The sequence below is a fragment of the Sinohyriopsis cumingii genome, chromosome 1, assembly GCF_028554795.1.
Source record: "Sinohyriopsis cumingii isolate HCF-2022 chromosome 1, ASM2855479v2, whole genome shotgun sequence".
Taxonomy (NCBI): Eukaryota; Metazoa; Mollusca; class Bivalvia; order Unionida; family Unionidae; genus Sinohyriopsis; species Sinohyriopsis cumingii.
In genome coordinates, this window is record NC_142961.1 from 143,950,033 (window position 1) to 143,962,965 (window position 12,933).

At 34.6% G+C, this 12,933-nt stretch overlaps 1 protein-coding gene across 1 annotated transcript; it reads left to right on the forward strand.

Moving 5' to 3' along the window:
• The first annotated feature begins 3,177 nt into the window (after positions 1–3,177).
• On the forward strand, positions 3,178–11,666 carry LOC149808069 (uncharacterized). Its single transcript, XM_089973285.1, has 4 exons — positions 3,178–3,637; positions 4,858–4,997; positions 9,566–9,721; positions 10,257–11,666. Exons 1-4 carry the CDS (start codon positions 3,268–3,270, stop codon positions 10,416–10,418), a joined length of 828 nt encoding a protein of 275 aa, XP_089829411.1. The 5' UTR covers positions 3,178–3,267; the 3' UTR covers positions 10,419–11,666.
• The last annotated feature ends 1,267 nt before the right edge of the window (positions 11,667–12,933 follow it).

Here is a 12,933-nt window from a genome sequence, read left to right on the forward strand (position 1 = left end):
TGAAGCTGTTGTAATTGGAGAGTGTTATCATTAGTCCCCCCACCCCGAATCCAGTGTCGGTGTTTATCCCACTGACATTCTGATGCATAATACATGACCTGAAGCAAACACGAACTAAGCTTTCGAACCATCGAAACAAGCAAAACGTACCTTCTGTCTTAAAACAATACCTAAACATGACAGTTCGCCGTCAACAGCAGAATCTGTAATACTTACTATAGATGCGTGTTACTGTCCCTATATTTAAACAATTTTCTTTTAATTGGCAATTGAGATCGTGCATAGTTTTAAATGAACTGTAGAAGATGCTTATATAACATTGCAGCACTCACGCACACGGCATAAGATGGTCAGTCCAGTGACTGCATACCAGAACTCAGAAGAAGAACGTAAATGTACTCATTCTGAAGTAAACAGATCCAAACTGATACCTAGACCAGCAAGTTGTTCTCCACCTTTTTTTTGTTTTTGTTTGACTGGCGGCAGTAAAAAAAAAAAAAAAAAAAAAAAAAAAAAGAGGGTGGAGAACAACTTGTTGGTCTATGGGGCATCATGCCGCAGACATGTAGCATGATGTCCCACCCAGTCACATTATCCCGACACCAGGCCGACCAGTCCTAACACTAACCTCTTAATGCTGAGCGCCTAGCGAGGCAGCTCAAGGTATTATTTTTGTAAGTCATTTTTATGACTCGGCCGGGGTTCAAACCCGCGACCTCCCGCATCAGAGGAACCGACATGGTAGTACCATTTGCGAAAAGGACCCATTACGTTTTTACTAACAGTTTCAATTAATGTTTCTATTTCACGAATTAAATTAATGTGTGTATTAACTCATTTTACATAGCATATAGTATTTCTTCTTGGCTCGTCCTTCGTTATCATGTGATCAGTTTGAGTGAATTAAATCTTAAATATGGCATGACTGGGGTTGATGGAAAGACAGTCCCGAATACTCCACTTTTCAAACTTAAGAAACAGCAACAACAAAAAAAAAAACCAAAAAAAACAAAACAAAGCTTATCAAGAAATTTATTGAAGTATAAGCAAACCTTTACAGATGCAAGAAATTAAGCCAAGTATCCAAGCAAGACAAATCATTACAACTGCTCCACAATTTAGGCAAATACAGACCTAAACATAACTATAGGATAAGCCATTTTACTATACTCAACATGGTAGCATGTAGGATATTGTAGGAAAGTCATTTTCATGAATCTTTACACGTAATGACCCACATTTATTTTTGTGTGTCCCGGCTGCCAAACAAGAGGTCGCGAGTTTGAAACTCACGACAGCATTCTAGGTATAACGTTTTTTTTTTTGTTACTTTTTTATTTTTATGTTTAAACTCTTTAAAACTCGTTCATCCCAAATGCTTTTTTTAATATTTGTAAAAAATTTTAATTTATCACTCCAATCCTAGGACGGGCAATAGCTAGTTCAGATATAATCCTGAACCTATTCACCCTAAAATTGCACGTATTCATCTTTATATCGTCAATGAACAACTTAGCTATTTTCATATTTGTTAGTTATATATTCAAAAGCAACCCTTTGACTTTTGCACGAAGATGTACTACAGTACTTAAACAATAGAGTTTAGTTGAGGTACATTCATTCTCAAGCAAGTAAATAAACTGTAACAGTGTTACGAATCTACATGTCAGTACTGCAGCTATCTTCTCAGTGTGGGAAATTTGTATGGAAACAAAAACAAACAAACAAGCAAAAGCCCCATGCGTTTATTTGCATGAACTAGCATGTACATGTATTAACTGTACTAAACTGCTGCAGTATAACTACCAACTTTGTGTACATACATGCATGGTAGATATAGCTCTCCCTCGTTATAACACACTTTACACAAGAAATAAAATAAAACATGAGGTGACAAAAAATTGACTGGTAGGGCAGATAAAAAGACGCAGGTCCATTAAACAGTATAACAAAAACACAATAGCATACAAATTTAACAAATATATTTTAATACCTTGCTACGTAGTTGGTACACTAACAACGAGCAAGATTGTACTCTGTGACAAATTTTAATGAAATAAATGTATGAAAAATTTTCATCTTTATAATTTTGAACTGTTTACCTTTTCTTCATTTCCAAAGTGTCTCTGATATTTGTTGTCACAGTGAAGAAATTAAACTTAAAGTTGCAATTTTTATCGTTAATCCAGTTTAAGAGAATGAATGTTTCAGGATGACAAATAGGACTATTTAAATACAGGTTATAATAAATGTGAAAAGTTACCTTTAATTCGGCTTTAAAGTCTTTTAAATTTGCGGCAAATGTATATCACCAATCCCCGATTGTTTGGTTTGACTAATGAATATTCGTTTTTAGCATTATCTAAATAATGTATTATTTTTGCAGATGGTAAGTCATTGTCTCAATAAGGATCCATTTTTAACATTTTATCTTGAAAATAAATATTAAATGATAGCCTTTATAGATTTAGCTAGTAGACAGATCAATTTAGTTCGTGAGATAGAAATATTGATAAAAACTGTAAGAAAATACGTACTGGGTCCATTTTGCAGACTGTAAGTTCTTAGCGTGAAAATAACCATTTTAACTAAGACACACTGGTAACGCGTTATAATAATAATAATAATAATAATAATAACAATAATAATAATAATAATAATAATAATAATAATAATAACAATAATAATAATAATGAGGACTTTGTATAGCGCCTAATCTCTAGAAGCTCTAAGCGCTTTACAACATTAGACAACACATATAAGATAAAAAACAACATATAATAATATGATTACAAAATCAAACACCATGAAATTGGAAAACATTTAAAAAAACATGCTGAGAATATGTAAGGTAGGAAACATTATAAGGTCTTTAAGTTTGTTCTTGCAATCGAAATAAGTGAGTTTTTAGAACACTCTTGAATAGTATCACTGTGTCTTTGTGTTCAGTGGGCATATACTAAGAGAGATATTTTAAATGCAGCGTAGAATGAGTAACTATACAAAATAATTTCATTTGCGAAATATAAATATTGAATAATACTGTTAGTAAAACGTACTGCGAAATAAAAATATTGATTGAAAATGTTAGTAAAAACATCCCCGGTTCTTTTCGCAGACGGCAAGTTCGTTTTGCGAATAGACCGGACTTTTTCGCACTTTATACCCACCCTTTGATACCGGGGCAAATTTGCGGCGCACTTGAAAAACGTAAACAATTGAGTACAGTGTTTGTAGACCAACGGGTTATTCTCCGACACTATTTTAATGGACTTGTCACTTTTAAAACTAGGAGCTGAAATTAGAGGGCTCAAGTTAGCCGACACGGTTCCCGAGAATACGATAAATCACATAAAAGACCTGGTTCACAAGCATAAGATTTTGATATTCAGGGGCCAAGGCATCATCACTGGAGAGAGGCATGTCGAAATAAGCCGATGGTTCGGAGAACTGGAGTCCACATTTTACAAACACTGTCGGTCGCCCCACCCAGATGTTTTTCGGGTTTCCAACGATGAAAATGAGGGATGCACAAATGTGGGTCGAACAGGCTGGCACATTGATGGCAGTTTTTTGGAGGCCCCATTCAGTTTCTCCATTTATCACATAGTCTCCGTGCCCAAGATGGGCAACACCGGTGAGACACATTTTCCAAAATCCACGAACTATCGTACCATCTCTCTCTCGTGTAAAACTTGCTAATTCGTGGTACCAAATGTACAAGTTGATATTGTTGGTTCTCCTGTCAAATATGACACGTGGATACGTATCACTACCTTCAGAATTCAGTCACATGAAACGTATTTCATTGTAACCCATTTTAGCAAGGAAAATTTAAAGCTGTAAAAATCAGTAGACAACAAGTAGGTCAGAAGAAAAGCAGAGACCTCCTTGTTTATTATAATAATCACTACCTTAAATGGAAATTGGACCCAGGTCTCCAAGTTATGGTACCTATTGCCATGCCTGCATGTACCAACCCTCTAGACCAACAAGTTTTTCTCTGTTTTTATTTAATGATATTAGTACCCAGTGCCACTACCAGTAATGTCAGAAAAATAGAGAACAACAATTTTATGCATTTTAGTATGTTATGTATGAATAGTAACTTTAATGTTTTATCCACAACAAAGACATTAGGATGAACAGTATCATCTGAAGACACATGTACATTTGCCCTCATGGTACAGATGTTGTTTCAAGCGGGTTTAGAAATCTTTCAAAGTGCCATTATTGTGAACTTTTAGAAAGTATTAAAAAAATTTATTAAGGTTAGTTGATTAAGCATTTTTACTAACTTGCAATTATGATAATGTAATCAGGTTACTCAGTTAAAATTAATTACAATGTAGTTTCTGTTATTCTCTTTTAAAGTCATATGGCCAAAAAAACTCTGAAAATTTGCTTCTTGAAAATAAAGTACTGCTTAAATCTAATGTTAAATGCATATGAATATGGGAAAGAGATAGCATAATTCAAAAAAGAGAACACACATTATATATGTATATAATTTCTTGCTTCATGTCCACTTCTTTTTGTTGAGTTCTGACTTCTCCCTGTTCTATCCAAAAGGAGAAGTCACTTCTCCCCAAAATTCAGGTCTACCTTGACCCCTGCAGTAATGGGCAAGAGTTCTTGCCCTTTGTCTTTTAAGAAAGACAGGAAAAAATAATTTTCATCTTCTAGTAGAGGTAGCAGGATAACACTCCTAACATAATGTGATTGGGATACGATTTTGAGGGAGAAATTTGTTCTTGACATGTTCAAAGAGCATGCAGTATTAATCGGGGGTGGGGTGGGCGACGAACTTATTTATATTTTCACACATTTATTATGCAATAATTTTTTATTTTTCAGATTTTGTTCCATTTGACCAGCTTATTGACAGTCTTACACAGGAAGTAAGATCTCAATGGGACCGGCTGTGGATTGTCAGTGATAGACGATTGGGCCTCACACATCCTCTGATTTACCTGCATCCCATCACAGGACAGGAGGTAATTACTATATATACTTATAAGATGAGTCCAAATGCAAACTGCACAGACCCAGATCTGGCATTGCATAATGGGCCAGCAGATCTGGTTCAGTGCAGTTTGCTAGTAAATCAGTAGAACCAACAACATAGACCCTAATCTGCATCCACATTATAATACAGCAGATAAGGATCTTTATTGTTTGCAGTTTGACTCAACTTATAAGTGAATATATATGGTAATTGTATTTACTCCATGAATGAATGATTAGAGAACACAAATATTTAACAGGTGTAAGTTTATGTGGTAAATTGTATTTTTGGTTCAGATTCATTCTAGTTTAAAACACAATCCCAGTACCTTTATTTTTCAATCAAGCATCTGAGAAATCTTGCTTTTTTTTTTTTTGCTAACCTTAATTTTACTATCGCAGTCTGGTTGTCTCTGTCAGGTCATCTCAGTCATGGTGTCCACATGCTAGGAACTATTTTATCAAGGAATGCAACCAATGATATCTTCTGCTTGGCTCCATGGAGTTGTTTTCCAAACAAATAAACACAGACACTATTGGATATTTACCAAAATAGTTTTTGGAGGAGAGAAACAACTTAAAAAAGATTTTATGGGCACCAAGTTGGGGCAAGAAAGCTTAACTCACTAATGAAAGAAAATGACTATAAAAGCAAACTTGCCATATTTGGCTTCTAAACTCATTAAAAATTCCAGCACGAGAAAATATGTCAGAAACTAATAGAAAATGATGTTTCAGACACACAGGCTATACACATCATTGGCCACTCAAATCCTAACTGGGCCTAACAAAAACTTACAGCCAGAAATGCGTTGTGTCAAACATGTTTTCTTCTAACTGTTAAATATCCCCATTGTTCCCCAGTTCAGTCAGAGATGTTCATGCAAACAGAAACTGACAAATCATGCGCTTACCAGTCAGAAGGAATCATATAGCCGTTCATTAGTCCATAAGCAAATTTCCTAGTAGCGTTGATAAATAGTAACACTTGCCATATTTCCAAGACAGAAGTATCAATTTTCCAAGAAACTGTGCACTTGAAAGTTCAGCACATGGTTATCTGCTAGGAATTGTGCGTGGAGGGTCTTTAATACACTGGGGTTATTTTGCAATTAATATCAGTTACAACACCACTAAGTCACAAACATTTTCACCTCCTCCAAAAAATAGCATAGTTATATATGATAGTGACACAGATCTTTACCCATAAACAATCTAATGCATGGTCACTCATGCTGCACTTTACTCTTCATTATAGCCTAGAGCTGTGTACCCAGTATTGTTTTATTATTTACCATATAACTTTTCTTTGTTAGAGCTGATGAAAATAAAAAATTTTTCTTGTAATAAATATTACAATTTCATAAAACATCCATTTATTAGATGTGATAATACTGCAGTACTGTACTATCAAACATTTTATGTTATTTTCTGGCACTTAAAAATTTTGTGCTTTGGATGGACATGTCATTCCACAGCCCTCATTAACATTCAAATTAATGTGCTGTATGTAAACAAAATTTGCACCTGGCTTTAGATCTCTTCACACAGTAAGTAACAATTATGACAGTTAAGTTGTAGATGTTTGTGGGTGAGTTTGTAAAAGCTGTAAATATAGTTGTATTCTACTGAGAAGATTATTTTAATTTTCATAAAACATAATCAGATCAAATGCCTACAGAAAATGTGAAGAAATACTAGTAAGTGATGAATACTGTATGTGATGAATGTGCTGAACTATATTACAAAATGAAGAGTTCTTATAACTTTCAAGGAAAAGACATAGTTAGAAAAATAATCTATGTTGGGGTTTGCATGGAGACAAGAAATCCCATTCGTGGAATTACATTATATGTCTCCCCACGAGGATTTGCCAAGAAAAGCACCTACATATGTTTCCATTTAACACAAAGCATAAGACAAATATTTTGTTTATTTGACATTTACTTCATTTAACTTCTCAGATTACCTATCCTTTTTTTAATAGCAGTTTGTTAGTAATAACCAGGATAACAAACAACATTGACCCTGATCAGTCAGTACATGATGCAGTGTCAGAACAGGGTCTGTTTTGTTTGCAGTTGTACTCAACTTGCAAACTAGTGTATATGGTAAATATTGAAACTTGGTACATGTCACTATCTAGAAGTACATATCAACAGTAAGTGACCTTCACTGATTTTAAAAAGTCTGCTTATTACTAAGGTTTACAGTATAAAGCAGAGTTAGTTCTACTTTTGACTTAGTTGAACAGTGTAGACCCATAGATCTGTTGGTAAAATTACCTGGTATACTATGGCAGATCAGAGCTCAATGTTGTTCATAACAGTGTACCTGATGCACAGGTAAATCTATAACATGATAACGAACAGACAGGTTTCAATAGCAGTTTAATTCATTAGAATATATACTGTTCTTAAATGAGGTTAGATACGGTACATTAATAAAGAACAGATATCCACTGATGTCTGCAATTTCAACTGACACAAATTTCACATTAACATGATTTCATATAAATTTTTAAAATTTTTTTTATGAAGACTAATGAAGTTATTTGTATTCAACCAAAAACAATTCCTCTGTGAATGGCATTAAAGTTAATTACATATTTTTCAATGAAATTTATAGCCAGTGAAACCAAAATTTTTGAGTTACACGATTTCAAGTTACGCAAGGACTCTTGGGAATAACTATTGCATAAGTTTTAGGGGTGGGGTAGCTGCATTGCAAGATATTTCTACGCTCATTAGTATCTAAATATAGTGAATATTATTTTTTCTGTTTTACCAAAAGAAAGAAGAAACTAGCATCATTTTCAAGAAACATTAATTTCAGATTTTACTTTTACAAGTTAAAGTCAACAAGTTTGACCATTTGACCATGATATTAGCATAAACATTCTTTTATGAAACTAGACTCTCTTTGGTATACAGACTTTAATAATACTCTGATGGTACTTCTTTTTCTAACTTCCAATACTAATGTTTGAGTGGTCACAGTTACTGTACATCCAGTTACTTCCATTTATCATCTAGGTTACAAAGGAATGGTTTTGGGCTGTGACTCTGATGTTGGTCAGAGTTTCTGTTTGGATTTTATCAGAGAGTCCCATAAAGAGTCCCAATACTATTTACATAGCTCTTTTTCACAAATGGGAGTCTCAAGCAGATTTTCACACAGGTTTGAGAGTTAGGGACATTCCATATGGGCTCAAAGAAAATTCCTGAAGGTTTCCAATGGTCAGGTGGTCAGAAGGTGAAAATCAAGTTTTAAAAAATTGTTTACAAGACATTTACAGCAGAGATGATACGTCATTTTTAGCTATTAAAACTTATTCTTCCCTGGCAACATACAGATTGTACGGGAAGTTATTCATTGTTCAGATGCTAGTGTAAAGAAAAGGAAGGAAGAAACTGTGAAAATTTTGACCTTGAATGAACTTTACATATTTCATTGTACATATTAATTGTACATAGATATTTGTGAAACATTGGTTGATATACAAAACAAATTAAAGAGCCAACAAACAAAGATTCACCTTCCTTCCCATTTCATCAAGTTAAATTTCAACATAATTTTTTCTTTTGCAAAAGCATGAAAATAAATGCTAGTTGATCAGGGATCAGACATTGACCACAGATGCTGCAAAGTGAGCATGTTACCAAAGCACTATCCAGGCCCAAGTGAATGCAATTCTGTTATGATATATAAACTTGGGATCTCATTCTACACTGTCATAGATAGAGATTTAATAGTCATTAAACTGGATTTGGATTCTGATCCTAGTTTCACTATCCAGTTCTTTCTCAGATTGAGTTTTCGTAATATCTTTTTAGTGCTTGGTTGATAATAACACATTTATCACTGAACATCAGGCAAGCACTAAGGATTAAAATGAAGAAATGAGATCTTGAAGTTTCCAGAAAAAAGTTTTGCTATCTCTAAGGAATCCTCAAATTTGAGGATTTTCTAAATGGTCATGGGTTCTATATCTGTCTAGGCCAGGCCAGGTCATGGGTTCTATATCTGCCTAGGCCAGGCCGGGTCATGGGTTCTATATCTGCCTAGGCCAGGCTGGGTCATGGGTTCTATATCTGTCTAGGCCAGGCCGGGTCAGCTGCCTCAGCATGTCCTTGGGAAAGGCTCTTAGCTTCTATTTCCCTGGCATGATATATCCAACAGTGTTTTAAAAGTGCCATTGAAACAACCAAGAAACCATGTGTATTCTTTTTGAATACTGTAATTATGTTGCATGCATGCTATCTGCTAACAGTCAGATTCTGCCACTACTGAAAATAACAGTATCATGGAAATAGAAAATCTTTGAGAAATTCAGGAAATGTAAATTATGTAGCAAATTATGTTTCTCCAAGAGTCAATGTGGAATTAAGCAGGGAAAAAAATAACCCATGACTATTGAAGAACATGGTTTGGTTTCAGCATTGTGCACACTGTATCCATGTTGTGATAGTTGCTAATAAATCAAAGGAAATTTTTAACATTTTATGGTATTTTCAGGATTTATAAGACACAAATTAATTACAATATTCATTTTTAGACGCTTTGTTTCCATCTTGGAATGACAGAAATGTTTGTATGGGACTTTGATACTGATCACCCCAGAATGACTGATTGGCCAGAGACCGTGAAAATATTGAAGAGTATTCACCAGGAAATTATTAAAAACAAAAGGGAACTGATCTATTCACACAAGGTACTCTTCTGTATTCTAACTGAAATTTTTTTATATTCTTCTTGGCAACAATACTTACAATGAAATAATGATTTTGTTTGATGATGAATTAATGGAGGATCTCACATGAGTGTTATTTAGATAAAAAATGTATAGAACAGATCGAGTGAAGAACTGCTGGCAGGAAGTGGCACAGTATTGTTCAGATGAATAGATTTCATACCTAATGTAAAAGATTACAAGCTTACAATTCTTTAGATAGTAAAACATGTCTTGAAAGACCACTACTATGAGAGACCACCTGTCTCAAAAGACCACTGCTATGAGAGACCGCTCATCTTGAAAGACTACATTCTCAATGCATGGATATATTCATTATGTAGTGTTATGACCTGTCATGAGAGACCACCTGTCTTGAGAGATCATTATTGTTTAGCAGAAGGGCTGTGTGGTCACTGAGTATTATGCTGCAGTATGTCATTCAGTATTTATGACAGTTGTCACATTTACTTAGTGTAAGCATTATATGATAAAAATAATTATTATTTAATTATAGTGGGAGGAAGGTGACTTCATCATATCAGATAACTTAGCACTGGGACATGAAGCCACGCCCGAGACACAGTGGCACAGATCTGAAGTGGGCTTGCGTGTTCTCCATCGTACAACTATCAGGGGCACCAGTGTCCCCACCAAACAAAAAGACAAGGCCAGATGACCAACATCTTGAGAACATGTGTCTTAAATTTCAGATTTGCAGTGTGTATTGCACCTCTGAGAAACTATGACCCAGTTAATACAAAGGCCTGTTGGTTTCAGTTTTGATTGATCATGATGCAGGATGTCTATAGAAGATTGCAGAGGTCTTCACTTGTCATGATAAGGAAGGTAAAAGACGTGGCTCTGTTCTATCACAGTATATTGATCATATGATGGAAGAACTTGATGTGTAAGACCATTCGATGATAGGTCTATTCTATACATTTCTTACACGTGGATATTGTGTTCATGAGTATGAATATTATAACTTTGATCCAGCTAGATTCTGGTGCAATAGGGCATACTGCATGTTTAAGTAAAAGAAGAGTGCAGGGACTGGGAGTTATGCAGTGAAGTTTGCAAAGTATCTTGAGAAGGGACACACCGTAGTCGGCAAATCTGCCAACCATCTCTTATTGCCTAGGCACCAGTGTTGTACAGTATTGAATTATTAAAGTGATCAGTTAAATAATTGATTACCAATTATGGAAGAGTAATGCAAAGTTATAATTACTTTTAAATTACAATTATTGTTTTTCATAGTTAAAATTAGCAACATACCAGCACTGTTTGAAAAATGGAGATTAAAAAACAGGACGAAAAACAAAACTATTTACAAATTTTGTGAAATTAGTTCTGCAGTGTTGTATTCAATATGTTATGTTTAACTTTTAGTACAAAGAACATTGTTCTGTGCAAAACATGAATTAACCAATGAGAACTTTGAGTTGTGACAGACTGAACAGTAATTATGTAATTTTACTCTAATTACCTTGAAAAAAGTAATATAGTTGATTACTTTATTGTGACAGAGTAGTTGTAATTGTAATCAACTACTACAATTTTTTATTTAATCATAATTTTATTCATTACCTTTACAACAGTAATTTATACAACACTGCTAATCGCACATTAAATTTTGTCAGTGATTATTGGGGTGGGGTTGCTAGTTAGACCACAAGTCTAACCCAGCCTTTGAATTCAGGTGTTGCTGTCCTACATCCCAGAAACAATCCAGATGAATGTCAAATCATGTATACTTTTTGATTCTTCAAACTGAAAGTTTGAGTGAAAGGTTCTGTCTTTGTCAGTTCTCCATAGCCTTTGATTCTCTCTCTCTCTCTGTCTCGCAAACATATTTGAGGATTTTGTAAATGGTATTTTCAGTTGACTTTTAGCAGATAATTAAATAAAACTTTTGATTTTCCATTTTCTTGATGTTGTGACAACACAACACCAACTCCTCTAGTCACCCCTCTCAATAGGGATATGTTGGATGATAGATTGGGACCATTTTCAGTTCGGATCAACTATGCATGATAGGAAGTCTTTGGTGATGTTATGTCCTACATCCTCAGGTGCAGGTAGTATTGTTGGCATTAGTGAATGTCAACGTTGTGGTAGGGGGAGGGCTGAAAAAAAGCTAATTTCTCATTGACTCACATACTAGTAGAATTCATCTGTAAGGGATGACCTGTCATCTGTGACTACAATTTACACTTTGCGAAAATAAACAATGGAAATTTTGATCACATGAAGACAAAAACAGTGTGAAAATGCATTTCTCAATATCAGTAGTACCATGGCTGGTACTTTTCTGGGTGTAAAATACCCCGGATGATGACAGGAATTCATTTTCTGATTAGAGTTAACCAGAAATTCCAGAACACTAGATTTGCCCTGGGACACAACATAACTGCTTGCCCATGCATACAGACCCTTCATTTTTTTCTTGGTCGTATCGCTGTAATGTATACTTTGTTTATGACGAGAAGATTTGCTGTTGCTTCATGGTTAACAAGCTAATTTACTATATCTCCTGTGTGTATATTCTTCATGAACATTTGTATTAAACCCGTGATCAGTTCTTTTTCTTTTAATCTAAGCTTTTTTGAGGGTTATTAGCATTTGCTCTGTACACATTGTATATGGCTGGCAATTTATTCTTTTTTCCCAATACACAGGGCATTAGGGATTCAATTTTGGTTGTGCATTTTTCTAGCTAAGGTTAGGTACATTGTTTAATTTCCCTATCCTTGGATCAGTTGCGGTCAGTGGACTTGCTTTGATCCATTTCATTGTTCATTACAAATCATTGTAATTTACATTACATGGATTGTGAATTGTTATTTTTATACTTGGTAAAGCAAATCACACACCAAAATATTTACTTTCATATCATGTACTCAGTTATTGAACACAGGTTGTTTTTCAGTATTAGTTTTAGACAGATGTCCCTGTCTTTTTTTCCATATTTATTTTTATTAACTATTGTACCTACTTGTGTTACTTTTAGTTGCAAATACAAGTTTTTGTTAAATATATTCTTTTCAGCTTTCTTTCACAGCAGCAATGTCTGGGCAGAGTGTGGCTTGGTTTGATCACAGGAAATCTCCCTGGGACACACACCCTTGTTTTGCTTATCTTGTACACACTGTGAGAAGACAATTGTTTATCCCATCTGCAGCATGTGG